The sequence below is a fragment of the Primulina eburnea genome, chromosome 2, assembly GCF_022965805.1.
Source record: "Primulina eburnea isolate SZY01 chromosome 2, ASM2296580v1, whole genome shotgun sequence".
Classification (NCBI taxonomy): domain Eukaryota; kingdom Viridiplantae; phylum Streptophyta; class Magnoliopsida; order Lamiales; family Gesneriaceae; genus Primulina; species Primulina eburnea.
Window position 1 is genome coordinate 634997 of NC_133102.1, and position 21527 is coordinate 656523.

At 33.5% G+C, this 21527-nt stretch overlaps 2 protein-coding genes across 12 annotated transcripts; both read right to left on the bottom strand.

Moving 5' to 3' along the window:
- Positions 1-596: 596 nt before the first annotated feature.
- LOC140824426 (uncharacterized) lies at positions 597-3725 on the bottom strand. The gene is made up of 7 exons (XM_073186018.1): positions 3580-3725; positions 2608-2892; positions 2325-2522; positions 2029-2110; positions 1802-1909; positions 988-1143; positions 597-900 (listed from the first exon to the last, which is right to left on the bottom strand). Exons 2-7 carry the CDS (start codon positions 2890-2892, stop codon positions 665-667), a joined length of 1065 nt encoding a protein of 354 aa, XP_073042119.1. The 5' UTR covers positions 3580-3725; the 3' UTR covers positions 597-664.
- A 9177-nt stretch (positions 3726-12902) lies between these two features.
- On the bottom strand, positions 12903-19136 carry LOC140816122 (uncharacterized). 11 transcript variants are annotated; one of them, XM_073175216.1, is made up of 8 exons: positions 18985-19136; positions 18490-18548; positions 18291-18397; positions 17956-18141; positions 17792-17873; positions 14546-14653; positions 13373-13531; positions 12903-13231 (listed from the first exon to the last, which is right to left on the bottom strand). In XM_073175216.1, the coding sequence occupies exons 2-8, from the start codon at positions 18509-18511 to the stop codon at positions 13032-13034; spliced, it is 864 nt and encodes a 287-aa protein (XP_073031317.1). In that variant the 5' UTR covers positions 18512-18548; positions 18985-19136; the 3' UTR covers positions 12903-13031. The 11 variants fall into 11 exon arrangements, with proteins under 11 accessions (XP_073031317.1, XP_073031320.1, XP_073031313.1 ...); XM_073175219.1 differs by having other exon boundaries at positions 18979-19129; XM_073175212.1 differs by having other exon boundaries at positions 18824-19129.
- Between the last annotated feature and the right edge of the window lie 2391 nt (positions 19137-21527).

Sequence of the window (21527 nt, forward strand, 5' to 3'; positions counted from 1 at the left end):
CAAATGACCAACTAAAGGGCCATCATCGTATAAATGTTAACAAAGATGCCAAGTTTCACAAGAATGAGAGACATCATCGATGAAATGAAAGGAGATACTGCTATCTGATATCATAGATTTTAGATTGAGAGATTTAGATTTGTGAAGAATTTTTATCTTTTTTTTTTATAAATGAAATTAGTGAAAGATTTTGATTTCAAAGGCTCTGATGGATTTGAAATTAGAGCATATGTAGAAGGGGTGATCAACTTTTTTTATTAACCGTCTTAACTGCTCAAACAAAATTATACCACAACGTTTTTCGCATATTTTTCCAAAATATCGCGATTAAAAATAAGACATATATTCCTTACTCTAGTTCTTCTATTTTTGCATATTTTTACGACTTACTTTTTCACTTGATTAAAACTCACAACATTGAATTTAACACAGCATGTAATAAAGTCAATACTTTAGATCTAAAATAACCGATTCTAATTATAGCTTCAGTTCGTTTGGATGTAAATGTAACAATTGATCTCAATTTCACAAAATATAAATCAATCGAATTAAATCAAACAAAAAACAAAATGTAACAAAAAGCCAATTTATTACTTAACAAAAAACATAGCATAGAGAGTGAGTGAGTAAATTTACATGCATTATGATCATAGATTATGGATATTTAGTCCATTTTAACATGGTGACTGGTCTTCTCAAAATTCATATACACAATAATCTTCCCAATATTATCATTTTTCTGTAAAAGGTTCAAAGCTTTTTGAGCTTCAGTCACCGCAAAACGACGATTCCCCACTTCAGGGATAACATTTTTTTTAAGAACGGCAGGCCACAAATGAGTTCTCACTCCAGCAATCACAGAAGCTTTATAACCCAAATCTCTAGATCGTACATCAAAAACTGCAAACAATAATAATGAACTGTAAACCAACAATCGACTAGCCAACATCAAGCACAATTACAGAGAAGCTAATAATTTAATTTTACCTTTAATTTCAGCATGTCGTTTTTGTAGCATAGCAAGATCTATGCTATTAGATACCATTCCATGCAAATCCACAATGCAAACCTTACCCCCAGGACGACAGCACTCAATGTTTCTTTGAAGATCGGAAGCTCCGTAATCAAGAACAAAATCAACGCCTGAAAAGACAATTGGCAGCAATTAAGTGCGAAAAAAAAAATTCTCCACAATTTAAGTTTACTCTAGACAACATATTGGCTGCTGCAACTTTCAACATATAAGTATGCAAACATTGTGAAATGTAAATTATCATGCTACTTTGATAAGAAAACCTTGGCATCATCACCACCGTATAGAAGTGGTTGGTTGGTTAAAATCCATTTGAATCTCCAATAATAGTACTTAACTGAGTTAAGAATCTCCTATGATTAAGTGAAACAAAGGCCGATATGCATCACAGATTCTAATGCATCGACAACAATCAAACCTTACTCCACCAAGCGGGGTCATCTTGTCATAGTCCAAAGATTCACGCAGAAATATGTTTTTCTAGCAGTTTGAATTAGCACGAATGTACATATTTTTTAGATTTAGTCTATCCTTTAAATTTGATTTCGAATTTGTTATTTGAGTTTGATCATACTAGGATACTAGTTTCGGACGTAGGTTTTCATAATTTTCATTCAGAAAGCATGAAAATGATCTGTTTAAACAGTTGAGCAGCAGCTACGGCCTACCACCCATGGTGCTTAACAAATTCTCTCAGGGGAGAGAATAAAAAAGAAATCTTCATGCCAACCATCAAATCTTTCCAGGAAAAGATTGGTGCAAAGTTACCTAAATAATCAACTTTCGTGACAACCTCCCACGCAAAGTCTGTCGATGTGTGATCAACACAAAAGTCAGCTCCATAATCATGACACAGTGAAAACTCGTCGCTACTTCCTTCAAAAAGCATAAAAAAGAATGAGCGTATGTGACAATCCAGACAACTAAGGCATCCTAAATTGTCTGTCGTGAAAATGAGCATGGGCTTAAAACTATAATGGAGCAAACGATGTCACCTGCGGAGGCGATAACTGTTAAGCCCAGGAACTTTGCATATTGTATTGCCAGTGAACCGATCCCGCTAGTACCTTCACGAATCTAAATATGACACAAGTCAAAATCTGTTTGTGGCTTTGATAATTTGCAACATAAGATAAAAATACATCGAAGAAACTCTAATATTACAAACAAATACAAATTGCAAAACATCTAGTACTTTTTAGGAATAAGCAAGTGTGATTAAAAAAGATTGATTCAAAACCACTTTTTTACTTTTTAAAATCGAACGACTAATTATAGTCTTGGTTCTCACCAGTATTCTTTTATCTTTAAGTGTGTCTTCAACTGTGTTGGGGTTACACACTTTGAATAAAGCCAACCATATGCAGCATGATGCATAAGGTAAGCCTGCAGCATCATGTAAATCAATATCATCAGGCAATGGAAGAAGAAAGTTTTCCAGCACAGCAACTTTTTCAGCATACCCTCCTCCCTCGAGAATGGCACAAACCTGATCAAATTCACGATTCAAAATTGTGAAAAAGGAAAGCAGAAAAAAAAAACATAATTTATGATCATTCTGATGTGCGAATTACCCTTTCTCCAACTTTCCAACGATGGACATTTCTTCCAACTGCTTCGATTATTCCAGAGCATTCAAGGCCTGGGCAGATACCATCCTCACATGTAACCAAATCAATTATATCACCACTATTGACGCCACAGGCGCACACCTGAATGATTACTTCATTGTCCTTAATTTCAGGCATTTTAATTTCTCGCTCCTCTAAACTACTCGAGACCCAGTCTTTTTTAACTACCATCGCTTTCATCGAGGTCGATTTCCAGCAAGGCAAAACAAAATACGGAGAGAGTATCATCTAGCTGAAAACAAAAAAAATATGGGACTGATACAGACAGCATACACAAAAGTAAGGTTTTCAAGTTATTTAAAGGGACGAGGCGGTGGAGTACCTGAGGATTTATCAGCTTCGTGTCTATCATGCTAGGATTGCAATATTTTATAGATAAGAAAATTTATTTTCATGTTTTTTTAGAATTAAATATTCAAAATTTTATATTAAAGATAAAAAAAATTTATTAAGTTTTTTTAAAAATTTAAAAACAGATAAGATATGATAAATATAAATAAATTACAATTAAGTTAGTCATTTAACATTATTAATATTTTATAGATACGGGTATAATTGTAAATTTTATTTATAAAAGACCCAAAAAAAACAATTATTTATAATACTGATAGTAAAATTGTAGAGCTATTATATTTTTTTTTTATATTTTTTAACCAATGAAAAGCAGACTGAATAAAGCCAACCAAGGGTTAGATTCATTGCACAACTCAGCAAACACGAACCGATAAAACTAGTATGCCAAAATACGAGTTTTTAACATTGTATATCATTAACATTGTCATCGTGGGAGAAATAAATTATTCAGTTCTTGTCAAACAGAAGTATCACATAAAAGATTATTTCAAAGAGGCCCGACAGAAAAACAAACAGTGGGAAATAATAAAGAATTAAATACTTAAAAATCAGATGCAAAACGCTCACCTTCCGGCTTTTCAAGTGGAAGAAGTCAACAAGATCATGATCGGGTTGTGAATGGGTGGGTCTTTGCTATAATTTCCAACATCGAATCTCATGCCATTGTTTATCTGAGAGGATCTTAAAGGATCGCAACAACAATCCTAGTATGATTCAAACTCAAATAACATATTCTAAATCAAATTTAAAGGATCAATTAAATCTGAAAAATAATTTTTAAAATATTTGGATATTGTTATTATTATAAAATCTTTTCTATATTATAATTACCAAAAATGATATAACACTTTTAAAATAATACAAAGTTATTCTTCATAAATTATTATAATAATAATATTTTTTGAAATTAATACGCATGATATATATGCATGAAATGAATATGCTTGATATTTTTTGAAATTAATATGCATTATATATTGAAATAAGATATTTTCAAATAAGTTGGGGGTAACGGGGTCAATAATTTTTGCCTATTGGTAGTATAAAGAAAAAAATGCGTATGAAGATAATTTTGTCGTAAATATGTACATGTAAAGGTATGGGGATTTAACAAAAATAATGGTGAATTCAAAAAGTCACCTAAGATATTAACAAAACGATAATTCATCATTATTACTATTAAATTGTAAAACTCAAAATATAATCTATATCTATATCTATATTCTATATCTATATCTATCTATTCTATAAATATACAGATTGAATTGTGATTTTACTCTATTATCCTCATTAATTAATTATTTCCTCATTAAAATTGTACTCTCATGATACTTTGTTTTCCTCCTCTTTAATCAGTTAATTAATCCGTTGACCAATTAAATTTTGCCTCCACTGTAATCATAATCAGTTAATCCTTTTCACTTACTTTCATACATGTTTGGCTACTGCCTCTTTCACTCACTTTCATGCATACATATTTGGCCACCTCATTTTCCCCACTCTTTGGTATTCTATTTCACTACCATTTTCTTTCTATAATTTTGATGTCTCGTGGAAGGAGATCGGGTCTTGTCTCCGGTTTTGTCACGAGGCAATTTCCTTATGTGTCTATGTTTGTCTCTACGGGTTTTCTGTTGTTTGCTACAATTATTTTTTCCGCTTCTCCTAGGAATACCCAGGAGCATGGGACTTTTCACGCTCCACACCTTGGTTACGGTTGTCTGCCCCAATGTTAGTTCACTGTCATTCCTCATCTATTTATATATCTTAGTTTTTTTACAAATCTTAGTTTTTTACAAATATAATACAAAAAAGTTTATATTTGACAAAACAGAAAAAAAAAGTATAAATTTATCTGTCGAGGTTTGAAACTTAATTATTAGATAAAAAAATATAAGTGAATAAAACAATTTAAAAAATGCAAACTGATTTTTGAGATTTTTATTTAATGAAAATCAGGGATGGGATCACTGGAAAAGATTTATGCATATCAATTCTACCTATTCTTCGACTCTTGATTAAATTATCTTCTTCTCGACAGTCATTGAGGTGGACTTGGACTACTTACATGTACTTCCCCCCATGTCATGTTGTATTTTTTGTGGTGCTCAGAGGTTTTCTTACGAACCTCCATCGTTCTATTGTGCTTCTGGCAAGATTAGGCTGGCATTACCGGTTGCTCTGACAATTCTTATCAACTTGTTTAAAGACGTGTCGTCTCCTTCTGCTCTTTTGTTCCGTCGAAAAATCCGGCTTTATAACAGTTCATTTGCGTTCACTTCTTTCGGCGCTCGACTTGATAAGAATCTTGCTTCGTCGTATCATGGCGTGTATACATTTCGTGTATCGGCCCAAGTGTTTCATTCATTGCCTCCTCTTGTCCCCTTAACAGACGAACCCAGATATTTCCAACTCTATTTCTGGGATAGCGATAATGAGTTGCATAATAGAATGTCTGTTGTTGATGATTCAGATGTCGATGAGAACATGATGTTGTTGTTAATAGATTTATTAAAGGTTAACCCGTATGCTCAGCTTCTAAAAAAGATAAATCAATATCCTGCGATTAGAAGCCTAAGGTTGCATATTTGTAAGAATGTGCCTGTTGATCAGAGGTGTTATAATTCTCCATCTGCGGATCAAGTTGCAGCTATTTGGTTGGAAGTTAATGATAGTGTAAATATTCCTTACGATCGAGATATAGTCGTGCACGGAAATGATGGTCTAATGCATCAAATAATGCATTATTTTGGATGTTATGATCCATTGCAGTATCCGTTGTTTTTCTCGTATGGTGATAGTAGTTGACATCAGCATATCCCTAAAATTAGTAATGATCTAGCCTCGGGAGATGTTGTCATGGATGTTATGCCCAATTCAAATGTTTCTTCTTTTTCGGAGGTTGTCGCTGGTGAAACACGCCGTGAGATTTCTTTGCTCTTACTTTTCTTGAGATATATTTTTATCTTTATTTTCAGGTTATAATATCTTAATATAGTTTGTTTCTCTGTTTTTTTTAATGGGATATTGATTTTCCCCCACTTTGCATTGCAGCTGTCCATGGAAAAAATGATAGGATGGTGTCGTTTAGGGAGTATTACTGTTATAAGTTGCAGATTCGAGATACTGATATGTCTGTTTTGTTGTATGATGGAAGATTGTTGCAACAGTTTGTTGTTGATATGTACATCAACCACTTTTCCAAAAAAAAAACATTAAAATAATAATTTGATAATTAACGTTTCTACAAGTAAATATCAACTAAATCAGATCGACCAAATTATTTTTCCCTCAACAAATTAGATGTTCAGACTAATTTATAATATTTTTACTTGACAAATAGTAGGATCATTTAAATTTATATTATATTAACATTTCTTATCTCATAAACGTTCAACCACTGTTAAAAAGTTTATAATTGATTCTTCGTTTAATTATCTTACATATAAATTAATTTATATATGAAGCACAAAAAGTGATAAAAAAAATTAAATTTTGAGTTTGAAAAAAAATAATTATGTGAAAAATATTTTAGGTGCAACATAGTTATTTTTGGTTTTCGTTATAAAAACCAAATATGACATAGTTCAAAATGTATCAGCAAGTCATTGACTTTGATGTAGGGGTGTAAACCTTTAATGTGACTCAAAAAAACCATAAATCCAAACTAAAAAAGTTGAAAACAAATTAAATCAAAATGAGATACAAATCATTTTTTTATTCACATATAAATGTTAAAAATGAAGTTTATATTGTTCGGTTCGCCATATATTTGTCAAAACTAAACCAACAAAATAATAAAATTTAATTAGATATAAATAATTTCATTTTATTTTTGCAATATTATTTATTTTATACGAAAATAATTAGCCTTTATATTTTTTTTTTGAGAATTATTAGCCTTTATATTTCTAAGTTTTACTTAACTAAAATATATATACCGCAAAAACGATGTAAAAACATAATTCCACCATCAGAGCAATAAAAAATTATTATTTCTCAACATAGGCTCATTGCTTTAACTTTGAAGAAAAAAAACAAACAGACATATATAAGTTTACTTTTGCCTCAAGTTTAATATTCATACTCACGTATTTTACCATCAAATTAATCTTTCTTACTTTTCTTATGCAAAAAACAGGGTACAATGATTCATGGATTGATTTTCTCAAATGTCAATGAATATTTCCGCAAGTTATTGGAAACCAATAAGTGGTATACAATATACAATCCTATTATCAAATGCATAGACTCCAGATATTCAAATGTGAACTCCAAATTTGAGCTGAATTTACAGAAGAGTACCATAGTTAAAGAGCTACCTCGGATGCTAAAGATGCCACACCTAACATTTGAATTCAAGGAATTCGACGAACTCGCCAATATCGTGAATGCAAAAGAAGTTCTTCGTAAGTTCCCTTATCACAAATAAATACTTTTTCCAGTTAAAAATAGATGTCATATTTATCTGCATAACAACAATGAAATGTATACAGATGTTATCGGTATACTAAATAAAGTCATGCCATTAAGCAATTTCACCAGACCAGATAAAATAGAAGGTCAAAGGAGACAAGTTATGCTTCTCAACATGAGGTAAATTTAAATAAAAAAATGCCAAATATAAACATGCATATCTTAAAATTTGTTAACATATAAATTATTTTGTTTAGAATGGAAACTATTTCTGTCACTATGTGGGATGACTTGGCAATACACGAAAGGCAATTGATGAAGCGTATTGAGTCTGAACATCCTATTGTTGCATTTTCCAATCTGACCATGCAAATATTTCTCAGTATGTTATAAAACAAACATTCTTTCTTCTTTCCCTAAATGTTATTTTTAGCAAAAATGCCTAATGTGTGGTGTAAATCGAAACAATGAAACAGATGCACAACAGTTAGAAACTACAGCGACAACTACAATGATTCTTAACCCCCTATGTGACATCGCCAGAGCGATACAAACATGATATATATTTCTGAATTTCTAACTCTTCGTATTTGTGAGTTATATATTTCATTGCATAAAACTGTATGAACTTACTAATTTGTTCACAAAAATTATTCTAGCATGCCAACTTTCTTTTTAAATATATAAAATAATGTTAGAAACTAGAAAAAGACAGTGGACATTTTGTTTATTATAATATATGATAATATGAATGCTTAACGACTATTATTTATAATAAATTTGTAGGTTGGATGCAGACAAAAAACAAGAAAAGTTAACTTAACTTTGGGTTACGAAGGCACTCACAGACGCCAAACAAGTGACATTAGATGATGTAACAAAAAAACGAGCTATGTTGACGGAGGTACTGCATTTACTATTTATGAATCTTAATGGTTTTAATGACTAAAATGATACAAAACAAAAACAAAAAAATTTGCCCATGCTAAATATTAAAAATTTTAACAACTAACATTCAAAGTGAACCTAGATTCGAAATGCTTCTTAATTTTACATAGAACATGAAACGTCTGCCCTTTTTATTGCTTTAAAAATACTAGAAATTCTTTTTTATAATAATGTTCGGCCCTCACACGAAAATATTTTGATAAAATATTTTGAACCTCAACCAACTAGCATTTAAAAATTCTAGTAAAATACTCAAACCAAAATTGTCTAATGTTTTACCAAACCTAAAAAGCAATAATTTGAAAAGTAAAGACCATACTAAACCTCTCAAAATCTCTCAAAAGCACAAATAAATAATCTTAAGAATCTTTAACTTAAATCATAAAGCATAATGTGGAAAATGTAGCGCTGGTCCTCGGGTTGTGTGCACCTTCAGTCCAGTACTATCACTCATCAAGACCTCCCTCATTACCACCTGCATCCATCACACCTAGTGAGTCTAACTTTTTCCTTAACATGACATGAACATTTAACATGATCATAAACATTTTCCTTTATCTTTAGTTGAATTCAGATCGTTAATTGTGACTTTCCTCAACATGACATGACATGAAAATCGATGGATTCATCTACATGAAACTGCAGTACTGGGCGGCGGGGATATCAGCGACACTCTCACCGGTCAACTGAGCCTTGGCCTATCATTATCGAATAGAAATACGATCGTCGGGGCTCTCTCTGGGGCCTTTTCCCATAAATGGACTCCCTCTGGGGCTTTCTCCCCTCACGACATTCCCATTCTTACCTCAAACCTCATAACCTCATATTCGCAACAATGGAAACACGATCGTCGGGCTCCCACTGGGACCATAACCCTCACGACGTCGCCATCATTAACGAACTAGTCACAATCACTTCACTTCCTTCAACGTTTTTCATTCACATCACTTTGTAAAAATCGTGAATAATATTTACATTTTCATTTTGAAACCAAGCATGCAACATGTATTTTAAATGTCTTCTTAAAATCGTAAAATCCCTTAGACATTTAAAAATCATAATTAAATCATGGGAAATTCATAAACATATAAAAATAATAATATTTTCATAAAAACAGCATTTCGGGCACTGCCATGACCTTTACTAATTTCTAGGTGTAAAAAGACCGTTTTACGTTATCGACTTTTTTCTTGATTTCATGACTCTAACATGTCCCAATAATTATTTAAGCTTACATGAATTTTTCATAATTTTATTAGGCTTAATTGTTAGACTTTTTAAATTATCTTTTCTTAATTGTTTTAACGGTGTTTTAATCCCGAAAAATACCAAACTTTAATATAAAATTCCTAAATTCTAAATTTAGTCTTTTTATATTATTTTAGCCCTTATGGATCACGACTCGACCCCCGTGAGCCGTTTTCCAATTTTTCTTCTTTTTAAAACCCTATTTGACACATAAATTTCAACCCCGAGCCATCTTTTAATTTTATCGAGTTACCCCCGAACCAAGTCGAGCCAAAACTTGCCCAACATGTTAAATTATCCTACTGGACTCTCAAACCATTAATGACTCAATCAAAAACCCAAAAAAAACGAGCCCCTACTTCCCTGCACAAACTGGCCGAGAGTTCCTATCATAATAGGACTCTAGTTTCATGCACCCAAGGACCTAGCCATCTACCCAGCACCCGAACCAACCCCCAGTGCACCTTCCTAGGACCCTAAAGAGTCACCCTAACCCCGACCACGAGCCCTGGACCGAGCCCTCACTCCCCTGCAAGTCACGCCAATTTGTTGCGCAGCCTGCACAACTTCTCGGGTAGGAGTCCTCTCGTTTCAGGACTCCTCCCAGCCCTCCATCTTGAGTCCTAGCGTGGCTAGGACTCTGCCCTAGACTCACCCAAGTCCCTGGCCGCTGCCCTGGCCCAATTCGAAGCCAAGCCAACCCCTGGAACAAGGAACCCGAAACCCTTAAACCCAAGGCAGCGAGTTCACGTTATTATTTTTCTGCATATTCTTGTTTCCTTTGTTTTCATCGATTCTGCCGATTATGTGGGGTGTGTGTGTGACTCAAAACTAGTATAAACTTTACCTAACCATACCTAGACTTCATGGCAGCCCCTTGTCATAATTGAACAAATCTCATGCAACCAAAACTCATAAAACCGAAGGCTATGCATGCTATAAATTCGAGTTTCTGAAAAAAAATCATGTGCTTCATGCATCCAACAATTTAAATAAATAATATGACATGATGGATGAGAAAAGGGAGATTAAGGTGTGCCTTTGCGTAACAAACGCTCGAATATACATTGACGACGAAGAACGGGACGCGACGATGGCTTCTACTTGCCTTGTTGCCTTCGAAAATTCCCTTGAAACTCCTTCTGAATTTTGTGTGCGCTGTGCCGTGAAGTGGTGTGTGGTGGGGAGAATATTTTTCAGAAAAATAAAGTGGCCGAGACTTGATTGCAAGGTAGACTAGGGTTTTGTAATTTTTTACACTTTAAATACTAATTTAATCACTAAGTAAGCTTTAGGCCTATTAAGCCATAAATTTAAGCTCATTAGTTAAATTAGGATTTAAATAAAATAATAGCAAAGTTTTTCTTTAATTAAAAATGTGAATTTATTAGCCGGGTTACCAAAACGCTCGTATTTTAGTTGAAAAACCAACACCGATAAAATTTACGTCCCGGCGTATAAAATCACCCCAAAACCCTTTATTTTCAAAAATACTTAAAACATCGACCATATTTTAAATAATAAAAAAATCATTTAATAAAAAATCATTTTATATTTTTCAGCCCTCGTCCCCGTTCCTCGATCGTCACTTGAATATCCCTAAAAATACCATTTTATGCATGATGATAATAAAAATCTAATTTAGTAAATAAACAAGTATGTCACATAATTAATTAGCAACTAAAATCAATTAATTACTCAATTTTCATAATTTCCTAGATTCGCATGCAGTTGGATTACGTCGTGTTAATTTTGGACCTTACAGAACAACTACTATTTGATACGGAGCAAGATAAAAGAAATCGAAAACAAAGTTAATCCATGATATGAAGCATGTGATCATTGTTTCCAAGCTGCTACAAAAACAAACAACAAAACAAGTTGTGCCAATTGCATCAATTATCCAATTACGATCATTCCAAGGTTATAAAAAATTACCAATACCCAATCATTGTTTTAGATCACACTAAAAAAAATCATTACTTTACTTCTTTATGTTACAAGTATAGAATAACAATCGCAATTGAAGATGAGAATGAGACGGCAAGAATAACATTATTTGGAAAAGTTGCAGCATCTTTTGTTGGATGTTCTATTGAAGATTTCATTCTAATTCATGACCAGGTATAAGATAAAACAAAAAAAATGATTTTGTATCTACATAAATAGAATATTTATATTTTTCATCTGACAATAAAAATTTGCAATGCAGAATTTACCAAATAGCCTATATAAAGATTTACTAAATCAACCAAGCTCCAAGCTCCACACATTCTTGTTCAAGTTGGATAATTCTTGGGAAAAACGTGATGGAGTGTTAAAGATTGTGGCAGAAGCTATTGAGATACATGACAATTATCCAACAACAAATGTCAATATCAAGAAACGTAGATCTCGGGAGATTATCAAGTCAACTAAACAAAGCAATGCACCACCAAATGTAGAAAAATCAAATGAATTAAACATCAAAAGAAACATGAAGATGCATGAAGACGGAGATGAAATAGATATTCGAGATGACGAACCAATTGCCGAGTACAAAAAAAGAGCTAAGAAGATAAAAATCAATGGGAACAAAAAGATTTCAAGAGGTCTTTAAATCAAAGACGAGAAATTGTGATGATTTCATTTGTAACAGAATAATTAATTATTTATCTATTAAAAATTATTCTTATTTCAAAAATAATTTAAATATATTTAAATAAGGTTATCATCATATACAAATTACCTCTATGCATTTATCTAGTAAATATCAAATTTACTTCTTATTTTGTCTTTGTAAATCAATCAATCTTAATATTCTCTTGTCAAATTAAAATATAACTTTTGATTTTCAATTCTCCGAAATTGCGCCAAGTATTTTGCCATTGAATGATAAAAAGAAACAATTCACGATAATGGCAAAAACTTGTGTGAGACGGTCTCACGGGTATTATTTGTGAGACGGATCTCTTATTTGGGTCACCCATGAAAAAGTATCACTTTTTATGCTAAGAATATTACTTTTTATTGTGAATATGGGTAGGGTTGACCCGTCTCACGGATTATGATCCGTGAGACGGTCTCACATGAGACTCACTCCACGATAATTAGTCGATGCCCGAAAAAAAAGTTTACGAAATATAACATCAATTTTAAAAAAAAAATTACTATATTATTGTAGCTTGCATATTGCATGTCTTCGAGTATGTTTTTAATCTTTTCTAAATTGAAACTAAAATGACATAATCACAAAATAACACCCATCAAAACACATTTTAGCTTCTAAAACATAACAGTAATAGAGATATTGAAATACCAAAAACACTACCAAATTCATGTATTTGATGCATTTGCGAAACTATTAAAACACTAAAACGGTTTATTAGTCTTCAGATCATCGAAGAATCACTTAATGTCGTTTATTCTGGAACTAACAATAATTTGCCAAAAATACTACACTCCTCGAAGGCTCTATGTGCATCCGCAGCTTCAGCGAAGGTGAAAATTTTACCTATTATTGGCTTTATACGTCCATTTTCTATCAGAGGCCAAATTTTTTCTGCAACATCAGACCAAAGCTGACTCATCCGTCTATGATTTAGATTCCATATATCCGCCCCTATGTAACATTAAACATCATTAATCAAACGGAACATGAAAACTAATATTAATATCAACAAGAAAAGAAGGATTTTTTTATATATATATAAAAAATCAACTAAATACGATATGGAATAATGTTGTTGGCTACTGATTCTACCTATGACACTAATATCCTTCTTCATGAGAGAGGAAAGGTCGAGTTCCACCAGACTCCCAGTCTTGAATCCTGAAATGACAAGAGACCCACCTCTAGCCAGACAATCCATGTTCTTTTGAAAGTTATCTCTTCCACTGACATCTAATATAATGTTAACCCCTGACAAATGATGATTGATTTAGATTTCAAATAAAATTAATGGTCTCACAAGATAACTTAGGCATTGGGGACGAAAATGATAGATACTTGATAAATAAAGCACTAAAGTTAGTAGAGTACAATCCCTACAGATGTACCAAAATTCCCTTTCCCACTTATTGACATATATATTACATTGTACACATATATAATATCTCAACAAAAGTGCACAAGCAGTAACACTGACTTATCACACCATATCAAAAGGTACATGTTTTTGGGACTCAACCTTTTATTTACAATCTCATAAACTACTTTTCTTCATATTCCATTTTTGTCTAAAGGGGAAACCTGTTTTCATATCAGCAATCAGCATGTTATGCAAATTGTAATGTGACCACATGGATATGCTCCAATCAACACAATATTATATAAAAACATAGTCTGCATGTTGTACACTTCAATGAGCAACCTGGGAATTTTCGCCAATCATCTATCTCACTGTAGGTTTAAATATAATAACTACGACAATACCTTCGCTCACATCTAACTTAACATGACAACGAAAGGTAAGATGATCATGAATAAAAATGAAGCACTATTGATTTCTAGGTCTATTGTCCTTGCAATAAAAAATTACTGCCAAGTGCTTATGCACAGGCCCCAAACAATTTGTAAGACATAACATAATCAGATCCATGTGAAGCTACAAGAACAAGATGACGAACTTCTAGCTGGCAGTCCTAATCTAAAAATCTTAAAATATTGGTTCCCACAAGTTATCACAAAAATTCCGCACACTCAATGTATATCACTTCAAAAATCTATATCGATATCAAATCTTTTTTTCCCAAAAACAAAAAATGTCCTATTTAAATTGCTGTATACATGCAGGTAAAATAAAAGTCCAACTCTCCTTAATAAGTAAAAGGATCTGTAATATTAATGAAGTGACAATTTTTTTGTAACTAATTATAACAAAGAAATTATTGTCCAATTATACCAGATCTGAAAAGTAAAAGGCAACGATCGTACCTTTTCCTCCGGTTTCAGCCTTAGCACACTTGCAGAAGTCTTCTTTTCTGTAGTTGATGCAGACGTCAGCTCCTAGCATTTTGCAATACCGCAACTTTTCTTCCGTTCCTAAAAAAAGGTCCATTTAGTTAGATATTCTTTTCTATGACTCTTTCACAAAATATTGTGGCGTGTGGACGTGGTCCCGAGGCAGTCACAAACACTTTCAAAAAAATGTATTTTTTTAAAATTTCATTGTGCAAGTACAATGTGTTCGGTGACACTGATTACCAAATTCATTCTCTTACATTTCATGTCCCGTTACATATGACATCTCAATGTTTTCTCACCCAAATCCTATGGTACCACATCCAATTGACAAATGAAACATTCCCTTGGGCAATAATATCTGAATACTTACAAATGGAAACTACACCATTGAAAGTTCTAAAATATCTCAAACACAGATTATTTTCCTTTTTTTTATAGAAAACTAATCTCAAACACAGATTATTGTAATAACATCATCCAAAACCCCGTCTGGTCAACCCTATTACTAATAGTTTAACATTTAAAACCACCAAACTGGCTTATATCGTATTGCCAAAGTATAACATGGGTAATACAATTTCATTCTTCATTATCAGCATGGTAAGAAAAGAGGACACTTGCGCCAATGTTATGCAATTTTAACCAGATCCAAAAGAACGATATGGGACAAACGAAGTCTAGTACTAAATTTGAAGATATCAAAGATTAATTACGGTCATTGCAATTTCAAGAATCTAGATAGTTACAGCAATACAGCTTTTAGCAGAAGAGGAAAATAATCAGAGAAAACACAATGAATGAGGTGAAAGTTTAGACTTGAGACTACGCACCATAATATAGGGGAGAAACATAAGGTGGCTTAGGCTGGCTGGCCTCATCCCTCATGCTAAATATTTTACTTATATTTATGGGCTTCCAAAACCAAGCAGCCTACTTTTTTTCTAGGTTGTTGACTCCATTTGTTCACTCCATTAATTAGCATAATAGAAATATGTAAAATAGTTATTTAGGATTCATGCCTCCATCGACACCTTCAAATCTTGACAAATCGAGACCATTATTTTCCAAACAGATAAGCAGTCAGTTATTAATTGATTACAACTAGATCTTAAAATAAAGTATAAAGTGATTATTGATGCACACATTCAATAACAAAACTTCAAATTTTCAAAACCTGAAATTTTCTAGTTTCATCTTCACTCTCGCTGTCTCGCACATGCTCTGCGATTTGTATATACGTAATTCTATGAATACTGTACAAGAGAATGGAACACAAATATTAAAGTATTTAGTTCTCATTTTGTTTGTTTTTATATTTACTGTGAGTGCTTTCGAGTAATTGTGTAATTTGTATGAGTAATTAGAATGCTAATATTACCATGAAATGAGTAGAATATAGAATGCCCAATATTCGTGTTAAATTGGCAGCAAAGCGTTTAGTTTTTGTACTTTGCAGGGTAATTAGGTATTTAAGCTCTACTATTTTAGTGCTCATTTTAATTTTAAATATTAAACGTGTTGGCAATGTATATAATCAAAATATTGATGGAATTACTCTACCTGTTGGCAACTGATTGTTTAATAATTGTAATGACTCACAAGGGTGCATAATTTTTTATTGCATATATATGATATAGAGCTATCGAAAAAGAGTCGGAATACTTGCAAACTCAAACTATAATAATACAATCCAGAGAAAGTTTCAGGTGATTTTCCGGAATGTTCTAAATGAAGTAAAAGTCTTAAGATAAAAAATCGTGGATGCCCGCAGCATATGAATATTAATGACATGTCACAAAGATTTAATTGGTAGCTAAAAATCAGTACAAAATTAACTATTTCATCCATAAAAATAAACAGTGAACTACATGTCCACCATATTATCATGGATGAGAAAAAAAATAATTCCAAACCTGTGTGTAACTATGTTTATCAATTATTTATATTTGAAATAGTGGCAGCTTGTTCTTTTTGTCCAAGATCCAGTAATATTGAATGTGTTATAAACAATGAGGCAAGAGTTGGCAAACTAGAAAAGAATGACACCATAGAAACTTAAATTTTGCACTTCACCGAAAAAATCGTACTCATTTTGCATGCATTTTAAAAATGGCCTGCAGTGGAATTACCAAGAGAGCTATAAAACTGATTTAGCATCAGTAATTGCAAGTAGGATCACAATGATAGTTCACATATCAGACAATGTATTGATACTGTGGATAGGTTACAAGTTAAAGTTCCAACTTCTGTAGCTCCAACAACAATTGGAAATTTTTTAGCATTGGGAACTTGTTTTGCTGTGCGGCGGGGATCAGGATAACAAATGGGATAAGATCCTCGCGCTTGGAATCAGTCGGTCAACAAACAAGTAAAATGTTTCTTCCAAACAAACTTGTCGCTGAGAACATGCTTCAGCTTGTTTAAATGAGAAAAATAAGCATAGACCCTTTTCTGAGTTCCAGTGAAACAAGACGTTGAAATGAGCAAAAGATGGAAAAGCATTTCGAGCATTTCGGCCATCATGTTCAGGATGAGAAGATCCATTATGTGACCAACACTAGCGCAAACCATTTGCACAATGAGTCATTCATTTTCCATTAAAAGGAATTGAACAAAGAGCTGTCTATGGTTGCCAATTCGAGGTGTACAAGGATTTCCAAGGCCATTAACTACATATCAAGCCAAAAAATTTGGATAGATCAACCGTGTCTAAGAAAGTCAATATGATACATCGCAAATTACACCTCAGTACTCATTCAACCATTGCACGAATGCATGTAGTAGGTCAAGTGGTCAATGCGAGAAGTTGTACACTTATAGAGAAAGAAGTCATTAATCTCATTAACTTTCTCAGAAGGCAATCTAATTTTCTGAATGTAAAACAGTAAACTCCATCCATTCCAGATTTCCATTATATTCAGACAAGAGACTTGTCATCACCACTCGGTTATCATACTTAACCGGAATGGCCTTGAAGAAAAAACAATCTTGTGAGATTACTAGCATTAGCATAATAGTTCGATGGATCCATACGTAAGTTAAAATGATACACCGTATGAACATATTATTTTCCCTAATCATAGATGACTCGAATAACCAAATTTCTCCATTTAAATACATTGAAGGAATCAAACACATACGCCCATGAATTGTTTAATGGAAATTATGTTAGCAGAGGGTAAATTAAATCAAACTGAAAATAATAACTAGTAATACCTGCCACCGCAAATACTTCACAACCAATATGCTTAACATATTGAATAGCAATAACGTCAATTGCCGCTGCAGTCTCATGTATCTGCAATCGCTCTCAAAATCAACATTTTAAAGTTTTGATATAGTATAAATTATCAAAATTTGTTTTAAAAAAGTGGCAATACCAAGACTGTATCGCCAAGGGTAACATTCGTCAACACTGAAAGAGCAAAATAAGTTAATTGTGATGCCTTGGGCAACGCTGCTGCTTCAACAAGGGAAACTCTGGAAGGAATTCGCAGAACATTAGATGGTGAAACCCTTACAAACTCTGCATATGCACCCCCATCATTACCAAGAAAAGCACAAACCTTGCATAAAGGGAAAACAAAAATGTGTTGTTATGATAAACCTATTTCCTTCAATATGAGAACCACAAAAACGTGTTATGATAAACCTAAGTACTTGAATATGAGAACCAAAAAACCCATAAACTACTCGATCATCAATAAATTATTACCTCATCGCCCACCTTAAATTCGTTAACGCCTGATCCAACAGCAACAACTTTTCCCGAACACTCATAACCAAGACATGGCCTGGAACGAAACCGATAAACAAGAGTACCCTGTCGGATCCAAGTGTCATGAACATTTAGTCCAGCCGCTGCTACTTGTATGATTATATGACAGGTAAGAAGAGCGAGATTTGGAAGCTCTCTTGCTCCAATTTGAAGAACATCAGGATCACCTGGTGTTTCAAAATCCACAACCTTCATCTGCAGAGTTAAACATAGCAGATATTAGATAAACATCACAACATGAGGACGTTCCCAACTCACTTTCAACTCTCAAGTTAAGTGAAATGAAACAGACAGCTTCTCGCAATCCCAAAAGAGAGATAATTCAACAATATGAGAAGATGAGGTCAGCCCAAGGCACAAACATCATAAAATTGACATCGTCACATAATACAACTAACGTGAAAACAAGTAACATTAAAACAAATCAATCAATGTATAATGATAGCAATTTGTAAAGCCGGAGAATCTACTCCTTGACGAAGAACTGATTTCGGGCTCAGTGCACTTTCTGACCATCTCCGCCGAGATGGTTTGCTGCATACAACGTGCGGCACGCAGGCCTACGTTGTGCCGGAAGTCATCCGGAAAAAGGATAAAAAAAACTAGAATCAAAATAAATACAGACTTATACCCAATTATCGGTTTCGTCCCGACTCCCGTCGTCCGTTGGTTCGAAATTTACGGTTAGGGCAAAAGTGGAGAAAGAACGATGGACAGAAGTCGAAGTCTAGAAGAAAACCGAGTCTGAAGATGATGGGATGAACTCTTAGGTTTTGTTTAGGACCTCTAACAATAATGGACTTTATTTAAAGCCGAAACAAAAAAAAACACAAATGGCAAGTAGCCCAATATTATTGTACATAATATTTGTTTATCGAAGGTTTGAACCGATTTGACCGACATTTTTTTAAAAAAAAAAAACGATCAGCGGAGATTTTTTAAAAAATATCAGACACAGATACGACAAATCGATTTTTTCGGTTTGGCCAACATTTTGCTCACCCCTGATTCATCGTATGATGGTATTATTATTATTGTCTAGCACTGCTATTTGCTTAGTTGAATATTTTATGAAGATGAAATTGAAACAATCACACACTCAGTAAAAAAATATTGATATTCATAATAAATATGAAATATATTTTACTTTGATGAAAAAAAATTATTTTTTATTTAAAAAATATTACTTTTTTTATAGATATAGGTCGAGTCGACTGATCTTACAGAAGTCATACTCTTATAGAATAATAGTGGTTTTGTCACATCTCGGACCAAAGCTCGCGTCTCTGCGGCTGCATAATATGCTCACATAGAAATGCATAGTGGTTTTGGCATGACGAACTTTAGATATAAATCATCAAGGCACAGCTCGCTATGGATGATAAAAAATTGATTGATCAATTATATTTGTTTTGTTCAATGTTTGGTCCAAGGTATATAAGTATGTTGATTTAACATTCTTATATTATGCATGATGCATCATCTTATCCACGAGCCAAGTGTAGTCCAAAGAAAATTATTATACAGTATAGGAGCAGAGACCGTCTCCATTGCAAATTTCATTGGATATTATAATATGAAATTGTGGTAGGATGTAAATATATGTTAAAGTTACAAATTAGCATGAACAGGTCGTGGAAAGGATCACTACCCGAGTTACAACGGTAGATAACGTTATGCTTTTAGCTCCATTTTCAATTGAAGAATTTAAAGCATCGGTTTTTCAGATGGATAAGAACAAGTCCCTGGGTGGGTCTGGATGTCTTCAATCCAAATTTCTATTAAGAGTTTTGAGATGTGGGTATGGATGCTTTTTAGTCGGCTTTGAAGTGGCTAGTGTTAGAGTAGGTGTCCAGAAAATCAATATGTGGCTATAGTTTTTATTGACTCTAATGTAAAATAGTATTTATTTTAATAATATTTTACGATTTTATTCAAATATGACATTATGTTTTATCTGTTTACTCATGCAAGCTGCATATACAAAGTTTTTGAATATATAATAGGTATCATGAGGTCTGCCTATCAACGTAAGACTATGAAACTCATTAAGAAGTGTACCGTATATTCTAAACAGGTCCCTAGTCGATTCAGCCGTATAAAATAAGGATAAAGGTCACTCGAGCTCGAGACTAGCATATATGATGTAAACGTCATGTTTCATTGGCAAGAGCATGGAGATGTACACTCATACAAATGGGTGATCATGTGATGATGCACTGAACAACCCTCCCTTGGACTGTCCAAGTGGTTCTCACTTATCGAGTGGAATAGTTCGCAGTTATGGTTGTATAACATTAGTCCTTTGACCCGGGACAATGTAGGGACTATACGTACTAGCATGCACTTTGATCTGTTTACCGACTCCATTCAGGGTCATCAGGTGGCGAGGTTTGATGTAGTTTCGAAATACGTAGGAGCAAATGCATTGTAGTCAGGGATTCGCCATTCGCCTACGGGTGAAGATATCCTATATGATCTGATGAGTTAATAGTGCAAGAAGTCTGTGAGTCCCGGGACCGAAGAGGGCGGGGGTGATCGCCGGTGCCATGAGATTGCACGGACAATGAGCGGTTCCTGGCGGGCTTCTAGGTGGAGAGAACATGAATGAACCGATCTTACAACGGAAGGAGAGGGATTCCAAGACTGTTCAATGTAATGGACTGTACAGTTGAAGAGGGCTTAAAAGATTTGATTGGTACTACTCATATCAAGAAAGTGCATCTTCTTTCCGGTAGCTCATCACATAAAAACCCAAAGTTAAGCGTGCTTGATATACCAATGGTTGCATATTCGATCATGATATATGTGCTGAATGAACCGTATTGTACGCTAACCATGAATAAAGGTTCTTGAAAGCACTATCAGTGATACCTAGAGGATCATGTGGTGATGCTACTAGACGCTCTTACCATGATCCGATGGCTTAAATCAGAAATGAGTTCTGACATTTTTTATGAAGGAGTTGATGAAAAGAATGGGGTTAACTAGGGTAAACCCGAATAAGAATAAATATTATTCTGAATCACATGGAGATGTGAACCCACGGCTAGCTGTATCCAAGAACCATTGGGGGTCACACAAGTATCGGACCCTGTGTTCTCGTTGAAATAGTCATATTTCAAGTAGTTGGAATTTGGCGACTATAGTTTGATGGAGATCAAACAGGAAGCT